The following is a 20066-nucleotide window of genomic DNA, read 5'->3' on the forward strand; positions in this document are numbered from 1 at the left end:
GGGTAGCATGCTACTCCAGAACACAAACAGGATTAATGGGGAATTAGTACAGGGAAATATGAAATTAAATTGAGTGGTGGACATGTTATTCTGCTACTTGGATTGAAAAGGAATAGTGGAGGGATATATGAGAGAAGGATCTAGAAAGTGTTTTGGGGCGTTCAGAGCAGTAGGAGGAGGTTTGGGATGAATAAAGGGGAGGTTGTGGGGGGATGAGTCAGAGGACAGGGTTTAGAAAGGCTTGTTTGGGAGATCTGAATAGTAAAGGAGGAATGAGACCATGCAAGGAAGGGTAGAGGAGGGAAAGAGTCTAGAAAGGGTTATTTTGGAGATCGTAGTAGAATGGGTTTTGGGATGAGTGAGAGGGTAGAGGATACAATGAGAAATAGGGTAGTGCATTGGAAAGAGTAGTAGAATGAGGTTTGAGATGAGTCAGAGTGGAGATAGAGGATATATTGAGAGATATTGGATGAGAAATAGGGTAGTGCATTTGAGAGAGTAGTAGAATGAGGTTTGAGATGAGCCAGAGTGGAGGTAAGGGATATGTTGCGAGAGGTATAGGGTGAGATATAGGGTAGTGCATTGAAGATGCTAAATTAGAAGCAAAGTAATAAATAAAAAGATACATAAGTAGATGGAAGGTATATATATATAAAGAAGGTAATATATGTAGATGTGAGTTGTACTTCATAAACTAACTTTCAAGAGTTGCTGTACTTAAAATTATTTTTTTATTACTTATTTTGTAACTCAGTAGTGAAGCAATTATAGATAAATAGTTATGATATTTACCTATTTATGCACTCACTTATATACAAGTTAAACATAGAATAATATAACCTGATTTAAGAGTTTAGCAACATATGGTAAATTAGGAATGGGCTTGCAATTAGCCATATCCGTAGGAACTGATTGGGTGTTTTTTTAAACACAGGATTGAAATCAAGTTCTAGTAAAATGTATTTGAGTCTCTTTATTGGGCAGACATCTAGTGGGAAACCTGACGTATTACAGCTCTAATTATGGTAGTGATAGCTGTATCTGAGGTGATGCTTTACAGTCTGATGACCCGAGAGTCCTTAATATAGACAATACTGGGTGATGAATAATTCCTTATTAAGATAAATGAGGATGCATGATCAACTGCAAGGGAGGGGGTAATCCCTGTTGAGCTCTCGGTTCCATTGCTCTGTCGTGCCCAACGAGTTGCAGATTGTGAAAGCCAATACCCCACAAGTGGTGCTGAAATTGTTGTTAGAGTGGGCCTTAAGTTATATTTTATCTCCCCAGTACATACCAGTGATCAGATGGGTAGCTAGCAAGTGTGCCATTCACCACTAGAGTTGCTGACCCACCACCATCCAAGTTTATGGCATTCACAACTCCTTGCTTCTTTAAGAATTCAGCTACTTCCCAGAGGTTAAGCCTGCAAAATCAAATAATAATTTAGTTACAAGAGGAACAAGCATTGGCATAGCCAATAGGTCTCGTCTTTGGGACATTATAAGTGTTTAGACATGCAGCATATTAGCCCGTGTATGTGTTTAGCATTAAGCATATTACTCTGGCTGCTGTGGCATCATATATCAGGATGCAACAACAGAAACTGTAAGATACAAGTCGGCAGGCACACTATGCTAAGCACAGATGTTTAACTTACGCGTTTTAAGCCACGCCCCTTTTGGAGAGACACCCCCCAGTTTTTTCATCCTACTTAAAGCCCTGGGTGTAGCTTCTGGTATTTATCTGTTTCCATGGACTTTATTGCTTGATTTTATTCGTGAGAAAGTGTCACTCCAAGTGTCACACATTGGTCGTTGAATTTCACTCAAATACACAGAAACTATGAAAATGCCACACATTAGCAATCTCAAACTTTGGCAGCTACGTGTGAACTGAAATGAGAAAACGATTTGAAACACCAGCAGTGATCCGAGGAAAATGGTTATACAACCAGCCAACTTGTGCAACATGGCTTTACTAAATATTTGTACATTGCTCAACATTACTGAACAGAAAATGGATGAACGTGTTACCTGTAAATGGAGAAACAGCCAACGCCAAAATCATACAGAGGCACAGAAACCCAGCCCTCTTCCAGCCGCACAGCACAGCTTCTGAAACCAGGAAGTAGCCGGCGTTCTATACAGTTCAGTGACAGTCACATGATACTCTAACAAGCAAGGTGAAAGTTGTTGTCGTTCCCTGTCTAAAAGCATCCCGTGAATAATACGAAAGAAGGCATACAAACAAGCATTGGCATAGCCGGTAGGACTGGATTTAAAGCGCTAACACATGCAGCGCTGGAGCAAAACATATGAGTGAGACAGTCCCGGTGTTGCGCAATTCTTGTAGCCCCCTCGAAAACCTGAAGTTCGGCTGTTTTTGGAGAAACTCTGCCCGAGCAGCAGCGTCAGGCCGAATCAGTGGATTTTTTCTTGGGGTGAGAAAGGGGATACGATTCAAGGGGAAGCCGAACTCAACTCCGGGTTTAAATTACCTGACACTTATTGCATTTGTTGTACTGCAGCAGGCTACTGCGGCACGAGTACAGACAGGCAGAAAAGAGCGCTTAATGCAAAGAATAATAACACATGAAATAAAGGGCGAATAAATGAATGCATACGCACAGAGAAAGTCCGGAAAATATTTGATGGAGGAAATTAAATCATATAATGAAATAAACAAAAGGGGAAGAGATTGAAAGAGAAGGGAAACAATGGCAGGGGTTATAATAGAAACAAAAGCAAGCTCGGCCGCGCGGTGACCGTGACCGCGCTAATTGGAAACATGATCCCAAACAGATGGCGCCGCTGCTCGCTCCCGCAAGCTGTAGGCTGTGGGCGGATACATTTACTGGGAAAGGTGGGACATGCACTCGCCTTTGCCCAATTGCGTGCTGTCTTAAGTATTAAGACATTAAGTATACTGGCATGTAGCCCCTACTGACAAGACTGGATAATGGTCTATTCTTATCATCCCAGTGGGATTATTTGAGTTTTTGGTTAGGCTCTTTTGATTAAGGATGTGAATATTGACATGTGGGAAATTAGAGGCCCACTGCACTGGATGAAATACAATAGCATACAAAAAGAGAGTCGATAGGTTCCTGGGCTCGGTCAGGAAGACCAAAAACATGTTAAGTATGTATAAAAGAAGTAGACACATTAAGAAAAGCGCATTTATGCCTAAACTAAAAGTAGGCTTACACCAAATCCGAGCCGCTTCACCACCGACATAGACCCACCCCAAGTGTTTCATTGTAACCACCAGCCACAATTTGTACCCTGACACATCAAATTGAACAAGGGTCTGGCTGCTGTCCCAAAGTAAAAGTCACTCTTGCATAATTAGCTGAATCAAATTGTTCCAAGACTGTGGCTTCTGTACAAGCAGTGACTGTCATCACCAAAGTGCTGACTCTATAATCAAAATCCCAACACCTCTATGGAAAATAGCCAACCGTTCTCACTTCTGTACAAGCATTCTCTTCAGGGGCGTAATAATAGCCCCCTCCGGCACTGTGATTGGGCGGACTGAGAGCTCCGGACTAGGCCCGGAGTGTATTGAGCCCCATCCATGCACTTTGAAGCAAGTACTGTTACGCCACTAATTATCTTTGACTCTTGCCTAAGCACTGATGACTTTTGTCAAACTAAGGGAACGGCTCTTACTTAGCATAACTGTATGCTGCTAGGCCCTCCATATTGGGCCCAGCATCAAGAATGGATTTGTTGCAGTGGAGCCGGCTTCTGCCCTGGAAATAAGACTTGTGTCCATAACCTGCTCCGGAAAGGCAGTCGCTGTGCAGGACAATAGGCCCTACATGTTCATGGTCACTAGCCTTTGCTCCTACTATGGCAACAATAATGGATCACATCTAAAAATGGAGAGGATTCCAGTTGTGAAACTGTATCTCAGTACAATTACACCGCAGCCTCACACCTCAGTGATGAAACTGATTCCCTCCCCCACAGTACAAATGGATTCAGCACCTGTGATGCCACGGTTTCCATATTCTGTAATGCAGCTCTTTCCAGACACCTCAATGCAACTGGCTTCAGGCTCTGCAGTGGAACTGGATAGTCTAGGAGTTCTGGACACTCACTCTCCACCTGTGCCTTGAAACCGGTTCCCGGCCCTGCAATACAATGGATTCAGCACCTGTAGCCCAGATGTATCCAGATATTGCAATGAAACTGGCTGCACAGTCTACCGTACAACTGGCTCCAGGCTTTGCAAAGTAGATGGTGCTCTTTAGCACACCTATCAGGAACTGCTTATGACCATCACTCTGACAGCGCAACAGACCCTGATTCCGAACAGGTACTTGTGAAAGTTAAGGTACTGCTTACCATGATCGTACTGGGACTGTCATTTAAGCATGTTTTTTCCAGAGGCCTCTGCCTACCATCTCTGATCATAGACAGAAGCCCACTCCTGGTTAGTACATCAGAAACTCTTATATAATTATCTTTTTTTTTTACATTGGCCATACAAATAAGCAAACATGGTGGAGTTTTAAGGCCTGTTCTTTGTCGTTTTTTGAATACTCTCTTGCTCTACGCTGTCACTCTTGAACAAGAAAAAAATAAACGCAGCCCACCCTTCAGGTTTAAAAATTGAATACACTCTACTGCTATGACACGTCTGTATCTGTTCTCAGCACATGAGGGAAGCTTTCACTACTTCTGGGCTATATACTAATTCTGGATTGATGAGTGTGCGATAGGGACGTCTGCACTGATGCTGTGTATGCTGTACGTCTACTAAGTGTGAAGCTTCGGTGCACTGCCTTTGCTGTATGTGTATGAGAGAAGCTTGAGTTGCTGCTCACAGTGCAGGACCTGCTCCAGTGTATGCATGGAAGCTCGCCTAGCTGCTACTGTAAGAGTGAGTTTGTGAGTGAGTTTGTGTCTGTCGGTGTGGGAGGCAGCTTGCATTGCATCTTTATGTGCTGTATTTGTTCTTCTTTTGATGGAAGCTACCCCTGACTAGGCAGCACGTTCTGGGAGCGAGGGGAGGTTGCACTTAAGTTGTCCATGATGTACTTGAGCGGAGTGTGGCGATGGCTTGCAAATGCAATGTTACTGCTGCATATGCAGGGCTCCTATGTGAGGGATGCTTACCTTGCTACTGTCCATGCTCTATGTAACGTGAGGGACGTTTGTGCGGACCTATTCACATGTGTGCTTGTCTAGGTGGGGCTTGGGAAACTGCACCACGAGCCGTACCTCTTCTGTGCAGTGGGGAACGTGCACTGCTGCTGGCTGCACTGTACGTGCTCTCAGTGTGTGACGGAGGCTTGACTTGCCGCCGCCTGCGCTAACCATGTTCTGTGATAGAGAATTGTGTACTGCTGCAGCAGTAGCATCTACTACACCTGCGCTGCCTGCCAAGCATGTGCTGCCTGCTCTATATGCCCGTGAGCAGGCAAAGGTAAACAGCTCTTTTCAAGCACTTGTTTGTGCTGGAATCCCCGCGGGCCATCTGTTTTCATCTGTTTTCAATTAGGGTGGCCGCGCGCATCGCTGCTCGCTCCCGCAAGGTGGATGCCAGCACAAGCACGAGTGCTTGAAAAGAGCTGACCAATTTCTAAAGGTCATCTACTAGAGTAACCCATGCACGCTGCCTAGGCCAGACCTAAAAATGGGGAATGCAGAGGATAGTGACTACATTAGGGACTCAAAAGAGTGAGACAATATATTGCCTAATCCTCTGTAGCACATGTTTTTAACAAACTCATGAGTGGCGATTTGTTTCAGCCAATGTTAATCAGTCCTTTGAGGAGGGGCGATGTGGACCAGCAAGACCATGTAACAGGTTTTGAGGGGTGGGGGAAATGTATATCAACACAGGTCTATCTGCTCCCTATGGATTAATTAGGGCTAGTGCAGGTCTAAGGACTTCCTTCTCATAGATAATGTATGCCAACACAGATCTATGAATTGAAATTGCTGTTGGCTCAGTGAGGAAAATTGTAAGGCAGACCTGGTCTTAAGATCCTTGAAGAGGGACAACGTGGGCCAGGTCATGTCATTTTGCTCCTTGAGCTGGTACAACATGGGGGTGTCCATATCTGCCAACACCCATTTGCTAAACTTCGGGAGGGACAATACAAGCCACCCAGATGCAACCCAGTTACTGTACCAACATGTCTGGTCAAAACACAAATTAACTCAGAGAGTTGCTTGAAACTTTTCACAATACCCTCCATGATCTGAAGGCAATGGTACTAACAGTGAAGTTGCAAGAAAAAAGTCTCACCCCCTTGCATCAGTCTGGCCATCCACGTGGAATAATATGAGACGTCCCTGCCTATCATGCCCAACTGCAGTTCTCGCTGACGTCACATTGATGAATCGGTCAAAGTTTCCTGAAAAAGAAAGCAAATAATACACACGAAAAACACATAGACGAGCTTCGCTAAGGAATCTGCACTGTATGAGAGGTGTGAGGCTCTCTGGTAAGTATAGACCATGTTTGAGGATCTGCTCAGTACCTGAGTGTCATGGGTTGTTTCTGCCATATTTACAAGGGGTGTAGGTCTCTGAGCTCAGTATCCAAGCGCCATGAGTGTATCTGCTCACTACCCGGGAGCTTGGGTCTTTCTTCTCATTATTTGTGGGGCATGCGTCTCTTTCTTAGGTATCCAAATGGTATAGACCTCTGCTTAGTAGCCAAGGGATATTTACCTCTCTGCTCAGTATCCCAGGGAAATGGGCCTCTCTGCTCAGTATCGGAGGGGCAAGGGACTGTGCTCAGTGTCTGACGTTCATGAGTCTCTTTTCATTCTGTGAGGGGCATGGGTCTCTCTACTCGGTATCTGAGGAATGAGGTCTCAGCACAGTATCCAATTAGCATGGTTACCTCTGCTCAGTATCCAACGGGCAAAGATTTCCCTGCTCAATATCTGATGAATCTCTGCTCAGAATCTAATGGGCGATGATCTCCTCAATATTCACGGGGCTTTGGGCTCTCTGCTCAATATCTGATTAGCATGGGTATCTCTGCTCAGTATCTGTAGGGCATGCGTCTCTCTACTCAGTATCCGAAAATCATGGAACTCCTTGTCAGTATCTAATCAACATGGGTCTCTCAGCTCAGTGTCTGGTGGGCATAGGTCTCTCTTCTCAGTATAAAGAGGGCATTTGTCTCTTTGCTCAATATGCGAGGGGCATAGGTCTCTCAGCTCAGTATCTGCAGGCATGGGTCTCTATGCTCAGCATGGAGGGGTAAGAGATATTCTATGATCATTATCTGTACTTTGCCTAGAATCTTAAGTGTGCAGTGCTCTCTGTCCTGGTCTAAGAGGAGTTGGTCTTACTGCCCAATTTTTCTGGCTGCAGCTCCAGGACCAATGTTAGCCCTCTGCTCAGTCTGAGGGATGTGAGGCTGTACGCCCTTTAACCAAGAAGTATAGAGTTCTTTGTCTGGAGGGAGATGGAGGTCATGCTCTTTGTTTTGGGTCAATAAAATCTACACATAAAATGGAGAAAAAAGCCAAACTAATGTTCCATATGTACATTGGTGCAAGGAGGAATGCAATGAGCAAAATCATATTTAAAATTACAGTACACCATACTGCAATCATAATGTCATTACCCAAAGATAGTCTACAAAGAACTTGTGAAGGGTCCAAATAACAGATTCGGAGTTGCAAGCAAGACACGTTAATAAAGGAGGACCCTCCTTAAACGTGATAGTCCACCATATTACTTGTTATGCTCAAAAGACTAGATGGTCTGTGAGTGCAGTCTTAGCTATATGGGTTTTGGTCCATTTACCCACATCACATTAATAGTAAACATAGATAGTCACACAGCACCCCAGAGAACTCATAAGACAAAGAATAACTGGCTAGAACATATAATGGGTTACTATACAAGAAAATTATTCCTCAAATCAATTTGTTTGTTTCTAGAGAAGTGCAATTTCATAAATCATAGGTTGGGGATTCTTTGTCCAACTCCTTGCTTACAGATGAGAAACCGTCAGCGAATACTGGATGGTTCAACTGCCAACGTGCGTTTCGCCCCTCAGTGGCACGCAGGCCTGGGGTGTTTTTCAAGGCTTAGAAACAATCATTCTCAGCATCTGTTTACTGGTTGTCGGATAATGAGTGCGGATAGGTGGGTGCAGAAAATATGTGGCTACCCTTGCTGTGCTATGCAAATCCAAATGATGCGGGGTCATCAGAAAAACCTAGTTTGCTGGAAAAGGATATAGCATCCTTCAGGTCAGGGGGAGCTGTATTTCGTTGGTCACAGAGGGGAGAAACACACATTGGCTTTTGTGTATTGGACACAAATGTAAATGAATTGCAGGCTCATGTTTTCAGATGCTATACAGTTATTCTTTGTCTTATGATTTCTGTGTTCTGCAATCCTCGATGTTTATAGGAGACATACCAAATCTGATCCCAGGTTATGTTTGAATCATTGAGGCCAGGTGTACCACAGGACAAAATTAAATAGAACGATTGACTGGAGACCTGTTCTACAGCTGGAAGTTAATATAATGATCCAGAAGTCACAAACCCCAACAGAAGGTCAGATAGAATTGCGTGGATCCCATCTAACTCTACAATTCTAACAGTCTTTGGCAAGCTGATTTTTTTACCTGTTGTTTGAGTTGCATCACATTCTGCTTTCTTGCTTTCCTCTATGTAGATCTCGCCATCCCGGAGAAGCCAAACTACTCCGCTCACCAGCTGTACAAAAGGATTAACTTCATCCATAACCTCCTCTTCCGACAGGTAGCTGAAACACAATCAGTGCATACAATGGATTCACGTAAGCAAAAATCCACTATGATATCTATTATTAAACACAATCTGTACTCAAACCTATGCATTTGCAAGTAAGTAAATTATTAAATGCTGCCAAGTGACACTGCCAATGATTGGAAAACTTGTTTTCAGCAGGTCATCCTCGATTACAAGAGGATAGCTGCATCCCATATGAGAGGCCTTCTGGACACGGAGAGGCTTCCTTATCCTGGAGGGGCCCAACAGACCTACTGTATCCTCAATAGTGTCCAGTTTTCCAAGGGGACTTCATTGTGCTAAGAGGCCTTTTTATCCCAAGGAAAAATCATCTCCTGGTTGACCTTCTGCCTTAAGAGGAGCATCCTTTATCCTGAGGGGTGGAGAAGGAGGCATAACAGGAGCATGAGGACATAACAGTCTAATTTAAGGTTTAGAGGAAATTTAAAAGTAGAACCCTCCTGCCCGGGGTAGCCAACTGAAAATTTGGGAAAGGTGTAAAAGACTGTGGCTGTCAGCATTAGATTGAGACATGGCTGTCCAATAATAATCTGAGCTTCGAAGGGCTGACAAAAATTACTAGGGGTTGGATTTATGAAGATACTTTTTTCGAGAGGATTTACTAAGTTGAGTGTCAGAGTGGAATGGGATAGTGTGGAGTGACGTAAAGTGTCAGAGTGGAGTGTCGTGGAGTGTCGTAGAAAGGAGTAGGATAGAGTGGAGTAGGATAGAGTGGAGTAGGATAGAGTGGAGTAGGATAGAGTGGAGTGATGCGTTTTGAAGTGTTGTAGAGTAGAGAGCCAAGGAGTGGGTTGTGCGAGTGGAGTGTCACAGAGTGAAGTGGGAGGATAGAGTGGAGTACACATGGTGTGGTAGCTCACTGCTATTACAGACAACACTTTTTCAATTGAAATCACCATTACATTTGTGCATAGACTTTTACTGATGAAACTATACAGGCGCACAAAAGTTAATGTGTGGAAATGGCATCACCTAGTGTATTGATTAGTTTTGATTGTATTAAAATATTTGTTTTCACCACACTTCACAATTACAAACAGTGTGCTTCATTTGTACTTTACCAATTCTAATATATTCTGAAATATGTGCACAGTTCATTTACAGACATTTACATTTTGTTGTGTGCAAAAAATACATTTCCTTTCCCACCCCCAGTACTCAGGAAGATTGTCACAGAAATCTTCTCACATTGAAGCCAGAAAAGGAACCACCAAGATCCCTCAAATGACAGAGTACGACATTTGACCTCTGTCTTAGAATGCGCAGCAAATGTGACAAGATAAGAGCAAAATGTAAAGGCCTGTTTCCAGAAAGCGAGCACTCATGGAAGAATACAATAAACAGGCTATGCTCCACAGAAGGGCCGATGAAATGCTGGACAGCCTCGAACAAATAAAGTCAGCGAAAAGAAAGCAAGCAAATGTGAGTTACAAACCACAAAGCTAATGGTAAGCAATGGGTGAAATGCATTCTTAGGTCAGTTTTCAGAATGTCCCAGTGACGTCTTTAGCAACCAGACAGCTGTGCTATCTCGTAGGCTTCGAGCTAGAAAAACACCCATTCAGTGAATTACTTAGCAACTAGACCGTCGTCCATATAGATCAGTGAATGTTAATTTTCAGGCGCCCTTTTTAGGCTACATTACTGTTGTTTCTACTATTTAGTTTTTTTCATATTTTCTTCATTATAGGGTTATGCAGAAAGTTACTAAAATTTGACAGGCATCTTTCACAGTTTTAGAGCCACAGATTAAGGTATACAACAAATTATTAATCCCAACATTGACAATTCATCTGCATAATTTTAAGGTGCAGACACATTTTCAAGTTGTTGTCTTGAGAATTAGTCATATTCACTAATAACGTTAACATTTATAACAGAAGTCCTAGCATGCATGATTCAGTTTTTGAATTCACGACTCAAGAGTCTTGATGACAGATAAAGATTCTAAATGCTAAAATGTTACATCTAACTTATTAGCATTCACATGAATAATTCAACAGTGGAAAGGGTGCAAGCTGCTACTCATTTAATCACTTTTGCAATTAATTCGGGTTTTTTCGGGTCATAGTTTGGGGTTTTAATTTCCAACAATGATTTATAGCTATCGTAAACCCTATTGATCCTTTCAATGAAAATCCATTAATTAACCTCATGCTGCAAATTAATGCAGAAATAACCACCCTGCAGTTTTCCTATTTAGGTTGATACTATTTACTACTCACACTGACAATTTTCTAATAAACCTTACATATGTGACTTTTCATGATTTTTTGAAAGCCAAACATTTAGTTGTCACATAAGAATGCATCATGTTTATCCTTGCATTGGATATTCAAAAGTTCAACCTCAGGATATGGGATAATATTAAAACTTTGACATTTGTCAAATTTTCCTACTTCAACTTGTCACACTCATCCTGATAACCTATGTATACATAACCTATATTTTAAAATCCCAAAATGAAGGTTTCGGTTTAAGGCAAAAGTTCTCAGTTATCATGATTACATGCACCCCATCTGGTTCTTTCGATAACGATTCATCAACTTCGCTTCACTGATGGATTTCATCATTATTTGTTGTTCTCGGCATTTGCCATAATAAATACAATATAAAACATACAAAGATAATTAAAAGAAAAGCACAACACCTTGATAAAATGTTAAAAACATTACATGATAAATACAACGCTATACAATTTAAAATCAGTTATTTTTCCATTTCCCATTCATGATCCAAGCACTCCAAATATATAAATAAACTGCACAATAGATGTCTGGATGATCAGTCCTGTAACAGAGAGCCAAGGTATCCGTCTCATTAAAAAAATAAGTGGAAAATAAGAAGGCAAGCCATTTCATGCACATACACGCTACATTTGGACAAAATAATATGAAATAGGCAATAGTTTCAGTCTCCCCACAAGCACAATCACGCACTTCATCAATCTCCTTTGTCTTACTCCATGTTGCAACATACTCCTTCAGTGGAAGGGTCTCCAGGTGGAATTCTATATATAATGAGCGCTGTATCTCTGGGTTCATGTTATCTAAATAGGGTTCAAAGCCAAAAATGGATTTGTGCTTTAAAAACCCCTGTACCAGGATACCATACTTACTAGACTCATCATTTGATTTGTATTCTGCCAATAAGCCTCTTTAACCTTATTTATTGTTTCCCAAGTAAGCACGGTGGGATCCTCTCACATAATGTCGAGTTTCAGCTGGTTAAGGTGCTGCAAACATGTTTCCACCAGGGCATCCCAAGCAGACCAGGATAATAGACTACCACCCTTATAGCATCCAAGTGTGTGCCCACTAAACAATGTCGTTGTAGGCATACCCAGTAAATTATTGGGGCTACGGCAAAAATATAAGACATAGCCCTAATGCAGAGTTCCAAATATAGTGATGCTAAAGAGAGACACTGCCCCACCATCAACAATGTACTCAGAAACCTATTTTCAACATTCTGAAGTATAGAGGAATCTGTGTACCACCGAATTTCAGCTCCATATATCGCAGCTGTAGCAGCCTTTGCTCTACAACCAGGCAGTAAAGAACGCAATGACTACCCCCCTATTCTTTGTTTACATCTAATAACTACAGCTGCTGCCTGCTTTAAAATTGCAACAGCTTTTTTCCTTTCCTACTTCCAAGACAGTTTAGTGTAATTACGATTTCCAGACCGTCAAAACAGTTTACCTGTTCTAAAATCTCCTGGTTCACTGATAAAGGGCAAATCCACTGATGGATAAATGTTCAAATTAGCATTTTTACGATGTGCTTCTCAGAAAAGATTGCAGAGACTTCTCAGCATATGATCACACTCTGTGGCTCGTTTTACATTACAATTGCATTGTTTTCGAGTGTGTCAGGACATGGATCAGTCGACACATGTTTGATTATATTAAAGCGGATCATGACAGTCATAATTGGACACATAATTCAGCATCCTGGTTACGTCCCCACGGTTATTCAACGCCCAATCGTAGGACCGTTCTTGATTCTTTCCTTCTCAGTGGATTCTCACAATTGCCGCCCCAATGGTTAATGGGGATATGTTTTATGCCACAACATGCATCTCCCAATAATGTTTGGCTATAGGATAACTGCTATGCCTGTTTTTATAGCTCTCAAGTGATGCAATAAACATGTTTTTAATTTATTAGCAGGGCTTCCAACATATTTTCTATTGCACTCACACTCTGGGGCAAAGATGACATGTTCCACTTGCCACTCTATTTTTTGATCATTAGCTCTATTTGTTCTTTCAAAGGTGACATACTGTTTATTTACTCACCTCGGTTGCACAATTCTTACAGGATCCACATTTTCAGAAACCTTTTCCACTAGAATTAAGCTATGTCGCCTTACCTAAATCTTTTTCAGGTTCAAAATGGCTCCTGGTAAGCAGATCACCTAGTGATGCAGTTTTTTTTTAATGTTATCTGTGGGTACATCCACACGGCTTCCTTCAAATTAGCATCACCGCTCACTAAACTCCAGTTTGTGTAATATGTCACTTATTTTGCAATGTTCTACGAAATACTATGTGATGAACATACACTTGTGCTCACTGTGCAATGGCAAATGCAGTCATGCTTTCCCATGGTGTGCATAGCAAGTGTTGTACAGATTCATCAACTGGGTTCCTAAACAGGAGGGGGTCCAAAAGGAACATTTCCCATTTGAACTCCTAGGATTCTTTGCTCCTCGATGCAGAAAAACTGGTTGAGAGGAATTACAGCAAACATGTTATGCAAATAGATCTTTACTCAAGGAAGTGTCTTTGTTTGGTTTGGTGTTAATATGCAAAGAAGTTTGAGAAGTTAGCATTTAAAAAGTATTGTGGTCTGGGCATAGAGATACAAGTTTATTGGCACAGTGATCAAAGCAGAGGGGTGCAGTTTGTGTCCCTTGGCACAGTGACCAAAGAAGTGAAGTGCTGCATGAGTCCATGTGCATAGTGTTTAAAACAGTAGGGTTATGTAGGAGACCATAGGCAAAGTGGCCAAAGCCGTGGGGTGTAGTAGGAGTTCATAAGTATACTGACCAATGCACTGGGGTGTAGTGTCTTTCCACAGGTCCAATGGCTAAAACATTGAGTTTGAGTCCATAGGCTCAGTAACTAAAGCAGTGGGCTGTAGTATGAGTCCATGGGCACAGTGACCAAAGCAATAAGGTGCAGTTTGTGCCCAACGGCACACTGACCAAAGTAAAAGTGTTCACTTTGTGTCCATAGGCACAGTGATCGAAGCAGAGAATAGTTGTATGAGTTCAAATGTACAGTGACCAAAGTAAATATGGTGTATGAGCCCACAGGCACATTGACCACAGAAGTGGGCTGTAGCATCTGTCCCTAGGCACAGTGTCCAAAGCACTGGGGTGCACTTTGAGTCCATAGCCACTGTGACCAAAGCAGTAGTGTGTATGAGTCCATAGGCAAAGTGGCCAAAACAGCAGTGAGTGTCAATATGCACAGTGACCAAATTTGTGGATTGTGGTATGAATCCCTAGGGCTCCAAAGGTAGAGCAGCAGGGAACAGTCTGAGTCACTAGGAGCAACAGCAAAGAATCTACATATTACAATATGAAGGAAATGACGAGTCGAAAACATGGGCTATAAACGTGTACACTTCCGGAGGAGCAAATCAGCCACCATTGGTTAGCTCTCCTGGGCCAATCCAGAAGCATTTCAAAACGAATCCACACCTGCTCATCAAGTGGAAGAAGCAGCGCAACTCTTCTCATTAGTAAAACACCTGAATGAGGGCCTGGACGTACGCAGTGATCCTCAGAGTCGCTGGCCACGCATTACCTCTTCAGGAGTATGTAGCAAGCGTGTTCACCAGAGGGCAGCACTTGGAGTCAGTTGCGGTGAACGGCGGTTGCATGAAAGATATTACGAGGGGAGAATTGTGAGATCAAAATACGGATTAAGGTAGTTCACTTCTACATCCTGAGTAACTGGATGCACTCTGATTCAGGAGTGGTGGGCTAACCATATTTTGATGGCATACAGCAAAAAATGATCTTCAGGCAATACAAACATTGAAATGTTACTACTGCCCAACAGCAGTTGCTATCACCCCCCCCACATGCGATACTAGTTAGTGCACAGCTTCTCCTAGGAGAACTTTCCGCGGGTGTGGGGCAAAAACGGAGGGGGTGGGGGCACATACGCATGCAAGTGCATCAAAAAGAAAGGGCAGCCTTGAAGCAAATGGCAGCTGCCAGCGCTCCAAAATAAAAATAAAACTGGTGAAGAAGGGCGTGGAAGCAATAGAGGACTGGGTTGAGGGTTTGGGAGTTCATGCCAATGTGGCCAAGTGACCGGAACAATGGAAAGTGGGGGGACTTGAGCATTAAAAAAAAAGCCGGAAGTTGAGGGCAGGGGAAGCAACGGTCAAGCTGGGTGGTGACAGAAAACACACAGGGAGCGCAAGGCGGGTTGGCATTTGAGTGGGGCAGGGCACGCAAGGAGGGTTGGCATTTGAGTGGGGCAGCAGTACCAAGGGCAGAGTGTGAGAAAAACACATGCACTCTAATGGAGTGCTGCAAGAAAAAGAAACAAGCCCGGGAGTGGTAAGTGCGTACGCACGCAGTCTTCACTTTTAAAGCACTGCACTCGTGCTTGTGGCGTGCCGCTGCTCGCTCCCGCAAGATGGATGCCGCCACAAGCACGAGTGCAGTGCTTGAAAAGTGAAGACCGATGGCTAAAGGCCCTCCTAGAGCAACGCATGCGCGCTGCCTAGGCAAGACCTAAAAGGGGCATAAGGCTCTCCAAGCTCACAGGAAGAGCCCAAAAGGACCCACCTATCAATAACCAATATTAAAAAAAGATTTTGATAGTAGGATCCTTAAGTCCAATGCCGGATTTACTGATCCCAGGTCCTACTTGAGTCTGGGCATTTGCAGATCTGGCACAGGATTCCTGGAGGAAAAAAAAAGGATTCAGTTCACTATGGCTTGCTTGGCCAAAATTCACATTAAGAGTTTGGTTGCACATTGCAAACTAGAAGGGCTGGCCATAGTCCAGTCCGTGTCACCAGTCCCAACTGTAGCAGACCAAAGGCTGAACGTAGCAGATGTTGGTCACGTAGGATGGGATGAGGCTTTGCAACCAACCCTCACTGTGCACAGCAAACTTCCATGTGCAGAGGAAGATTGGCTTTCTGCAAAGGGTTGTCCTCTGGATCTAGCAAAAGGGCTCTGAGTGAAGTTCATATCCCTGGCCCAGCTCTAACAGCACCATCAAGTCAGGATTCAGCCTCCATATCACAGTTGCTACAGCCAGGATCCATCAGCAGCATCATGAGATTTGTCCTTCCATCCTGCAAGGGATAGCAGAAGACTTGTGATCCAGCAATTTAGAAGTATTTAAATGGTTGTTTTCTCTTTCTCTGTGCTCAGTACAGTGTTGCCACCCATTCCTATAAAAAAAAAAAACCATACCAGCCATTTGTTTACATATCTTTGGGCAGAAGTCGGAGCTGGATGGAGTCCCTATTATTTGTAGAGAGGTGTTGCCTGTCCTTCTTAGTTCGAGGCTTAGGGAGGAATTAAACGTATTTCCTTGTCACCAGAATCATTCTAGCATATGCTTACAGATGTGGCCTTAGTTACAGCAGTATAATTTTTAAATCAGTGAGTGGCGCAGAAGGGAATCCATTTTTCGGTTCATCATTGATGTAAGATCTATCCATCCTTTACAAAACCGTCACCACGCTGGTTTTAGTGTTGGTGGTGCCTGATGTTCACAGTTTGTCTGCACCCCCACCCCAAGACCTTCTTCAAATGATACTCTCACTATCATTAAAAGGTGCACCTCATCTCTCCTTAACCCCTCTTTCACATTTATTTAATTTCTTTTTTAACGCTACCAATCCCAATGTAGCGTATCGTAGGACTTATATCCCACACACGCTCATTATATAGAGACCATGAATCATACAAAAATGAAAAATCAGTTGTTCTGGAGAAACAAAGAGATTACTAAGTAAAGTTTAACAAAACAGCACAGTACAGCACAGCACACATTGAAGTTGGAAAAGGTTGGATAAAATAAAACTTCTCTCCAAAATTACACCTGCTTTGAAGTGGTTATTTTTTAAGCAAATCCCTTTCTACCAATGTTAGTAGGGGATTAGCATAAAAATCCCTGGGTGGTTAGGAACTCCTATGTACATGCATGAAGCAAATCAGCACATACTGCTACTTTACGACTACTTTCCAATACAAAGCAGGGTTTGCCCTGAAAAGTAACCCCCACAACAACACTTTGCAAAGGGTGTGTGTCACTTTTTTTAAGCAAATCCGTGACTAAGTGTTACTAAATCAGCCCCACAAACTCATTAAGTTGAGAAGGCAGCCTCTACACATTCTGAATTCAGGAGGGCTGCTGCTGGCGAGACATTAGCATATCATCTCGCTAAGCACAATCACTAAGCAAAGTCAGTCAACACACTGTACCTCAACATTAAATTTGAAAACTGCATGATGTAAAGTTTTGCAGTGCTCGCACCAAGACAGAAGCCCGATTACAAAAGTACTGGCTCCTCTTGCAGTCAGTGATCTAAACAGTTCCCTAATTAACATTATTTGTATATCTGTATCAACTGATACTTCCGACAGGAAAAGAGTTAAGTGAATACCAACTGTAATTCAGTGTTTCAAGTACTTTAGGTGTTTTAAAGTGAAAACTTAGAGTTCCTGGCGAAACATCTATGATATTATTTGAGCAATTGTGCCATGCCCTTGTGAAAGTGTAATCTGCCTGAAAAATTAATTGGGGTTTGTGCAGATAATACTAACACAAATTTTGGGAGAAAGGTTAGAGCAGGAGGGAACAGTGTATTCTGCAAGCTTGAGGAAGCCATTCCGAATATAAATTACTTAGAATAGGTGTGCTGCACACAGTGTCCACACTGCAGTGCTGAATGCTGCTGATGGGCTGACTGTGGATATAGAATATTTCGACTTAAGTTTGCACAAATACTTCCACATCTAAACTATCCAAATTGAACTAAAAGAATGTTGTGAGTTTGTTGATGTAGATTATCAGTGACTCCTAAACACTTATTACTTGCTGCTTCCTCCACTTGACAGGGGGCTAAAACTGTTCTCAGTCCTGCATTTGTACTTGTTGTCCCAAGCATATTCCCTCAAAGCAATAGCCATGTTTTCTGAAAAACCGCTTGCTGAAGTTTGCCTCTGGTTTTTGTGCAACCAACTGCCTCTTTTCGGTGCCATAATAAAGGAAATGGAAAAGCTGAGTGCAAATAACATCGAAATTGCAAGAGAAAAAAAAAAATCACACAATAGACAAATTGAAGGTAAGGAGAGATGCCTGCTTCATGAGCTTAAGAGTAAAGTGGTTTCTTAACTCCCAGAAGAAGCAAGGACTAGCTTCAGAAACACAAATTTGTAACTTTGTTTGCGCTTTCCACAACAACAATCAACTGTATTGATTACTTGTAGGATTGAGGGCATATTTTATTTTTGTAACTTGAACACTTTTTTCTAGATTCTTCTTGATACTGTCTACCTGTCTTGGATACTGCTGGTTTGTCTGTGCTGTTTTTAGGATCAATAGCAAACATGTTTGAAATTGACAAAACTGAAATTGACGAGATCACTGGTGTACGAAAATACACAGCAGATAGACTTGCCTTATGGAATGATCAGAAGATGACTGCAGAGGAACAGTGGGTGGCAATTTTGACTAATTTCCAAAATCACAAATTTATATTCAAGAACATTATCAGGGTGGTTCAGTGTGCATTATGTGTGCCAGAAACTAATGCTCTAGTGGAAAGAATATTTTCCATTAGGAACGAAAAGTGGACTAATGAGAGTGCATGGATCTGGAGATTCTGAAAGCATTGTTGAGCCAGAGGGCCAGCTTCAAGTAAAGCTACATTGATTTCCATGATCGGCTGCTGCAAAACAAAAAGGTGCTGCAGCAAACCCATTCCTTGGATAAGTGGACCGCAATGCAACAACAGCAGAACATTTTCAACTGTCTTTCAGTTTGGTCCCACTTTATGGATTTTACTACATATATAATTCGTCATTTCAATAATTTCTTGGAAACTTGTACTCTTTCTTTAATGAAGCAAAAATTATTTACATGTCAGGTAAATGAGCTTGATACATACACACTAGTGTCTATCACTATCTGACTGACTCGCTTCTCCGAGTGTGTTGCTAGAAAATAGATCAGATAGAGGTTTATGACCTTATTTGTTTAAGCTGGTGAGCCACGACATAGGGATAAAACTTTCCACACCAGACTCTAGCATTTCTTTTTCTGTGACCACATTTCTTTGTTCAACAAGTCTTAATGTTCAGGATGCAAAACTAAATGTAAATTGTCCATGACCCTAAGTTTGTAAAAGAATTGCCCCCATCCCATACTTACTAGTGTCTACCATTACGTGACTGGTTGGTTTAGCAGAGTAAGGTTGTAAAGATGGTGCTTCAGAATTTCTTTGATCTTTGTCAAAATTGGCACCTCTGTTTAAGTAAAGGTAAAACAAATCTGTCAGATTTGCAAAACTATTTGAATTTTGAATAAAATTGGCACATTCCCTAAGAGAGATCGTAGTTGATCTTGGTCAACTGGGGTAGGAGCTTTGATGATGCTATCAACTAATCCTGGTTTGAGTCTCACTCTAGCACAACTTAACACATGCCCCAAAAACTCAATTCCAGGTGCTTGAAATATACACCTATCTTTACGTAATGTCACGCCACTATTTTGCAGAATCTACAAAACGTTTTCAACAATTTTATTTTGCTGTAATATGTTAGCATAAATTAGAATATTATTCTGAAAGACTGCCACATTGGGGGTTTTCACACAACATTTCCAGCATTATCTGTTGACATGCTAAACCTGCAGACTCCAAACCAAATGGCATTCTACAACATTAGTATGCGCCCTGGAAGTAATGAAGGTAGTGTAATGCCTGGATTCAGGATGTAATAAAATCTTGTGGTATGCAACCTTTAAATCTAAATTAGCGGACCATTTGAACTGCCCTATACTGGATAGTACTTCTTCTATCCTTAAGAGCGGAACACAATCCATCCAGAGAGCTCCATTCAGTCAGTCAATCAATCATTTATTACTTTATTTCGGTCATTAGAAACGTATAAGTACATAATATCAGCAATAAATATCACACTTCATCTTTAGTCAAAAAGACACATAAAAGCACATTGTTAAAAAGAGAGATTAAACAATATCACAGTTAAAGTGCTATCTCGGT

At 42.1% G+C, this 20066-nt stretch overlaps 1 protein-coding gene across 2 annotated transcripts in view; it reads right to left on the bottom strand.

Annotated features, from left to right (window-relative positions):
* Positions 1–20066, bottom strand: part of NAGPA (N-acetylglucosamine-1-phosphodiester alpha-N-acetylglucosaminidase) — a 128153-nt gene that overhangs the window by 56973 nt on the left and 51114 nt on the right. For both annotated transcript variants that reach the window (XM_085649045.1, XM_085649046.1), the window contains 3 exons: positions 8623–8762; positions 6268–6376; positions 1298–1426 (listed from right to left, as the gene is read on the bottom strand). In XM_085649045.1, coding sequence (XP_085505171.1) covers positions 1298–1426; positions 6268–6376; positions 8623–8762 — 378 coding nt within the window. The remainder of the gene's footprint in view (positions 1–1297; positions 1427–6267; positions 6377–8622; positions 8763–20066) is intronic.

Source organism: Triturus cristatus, chromosome 3_2 (assembly GCF_964204655.1).
Source record: "Triturus cristatus chromosome 3_2, aTriCri1.1, whole genome shotgun sequence".
In the NCBI taxonomy this organism is placed as follows: domain Eukaryota; kingdom Metazoa; phylum Chordata; class Amphibia; order Caudata; family Salamandridae; genus Triturus; species Triturus cristatus.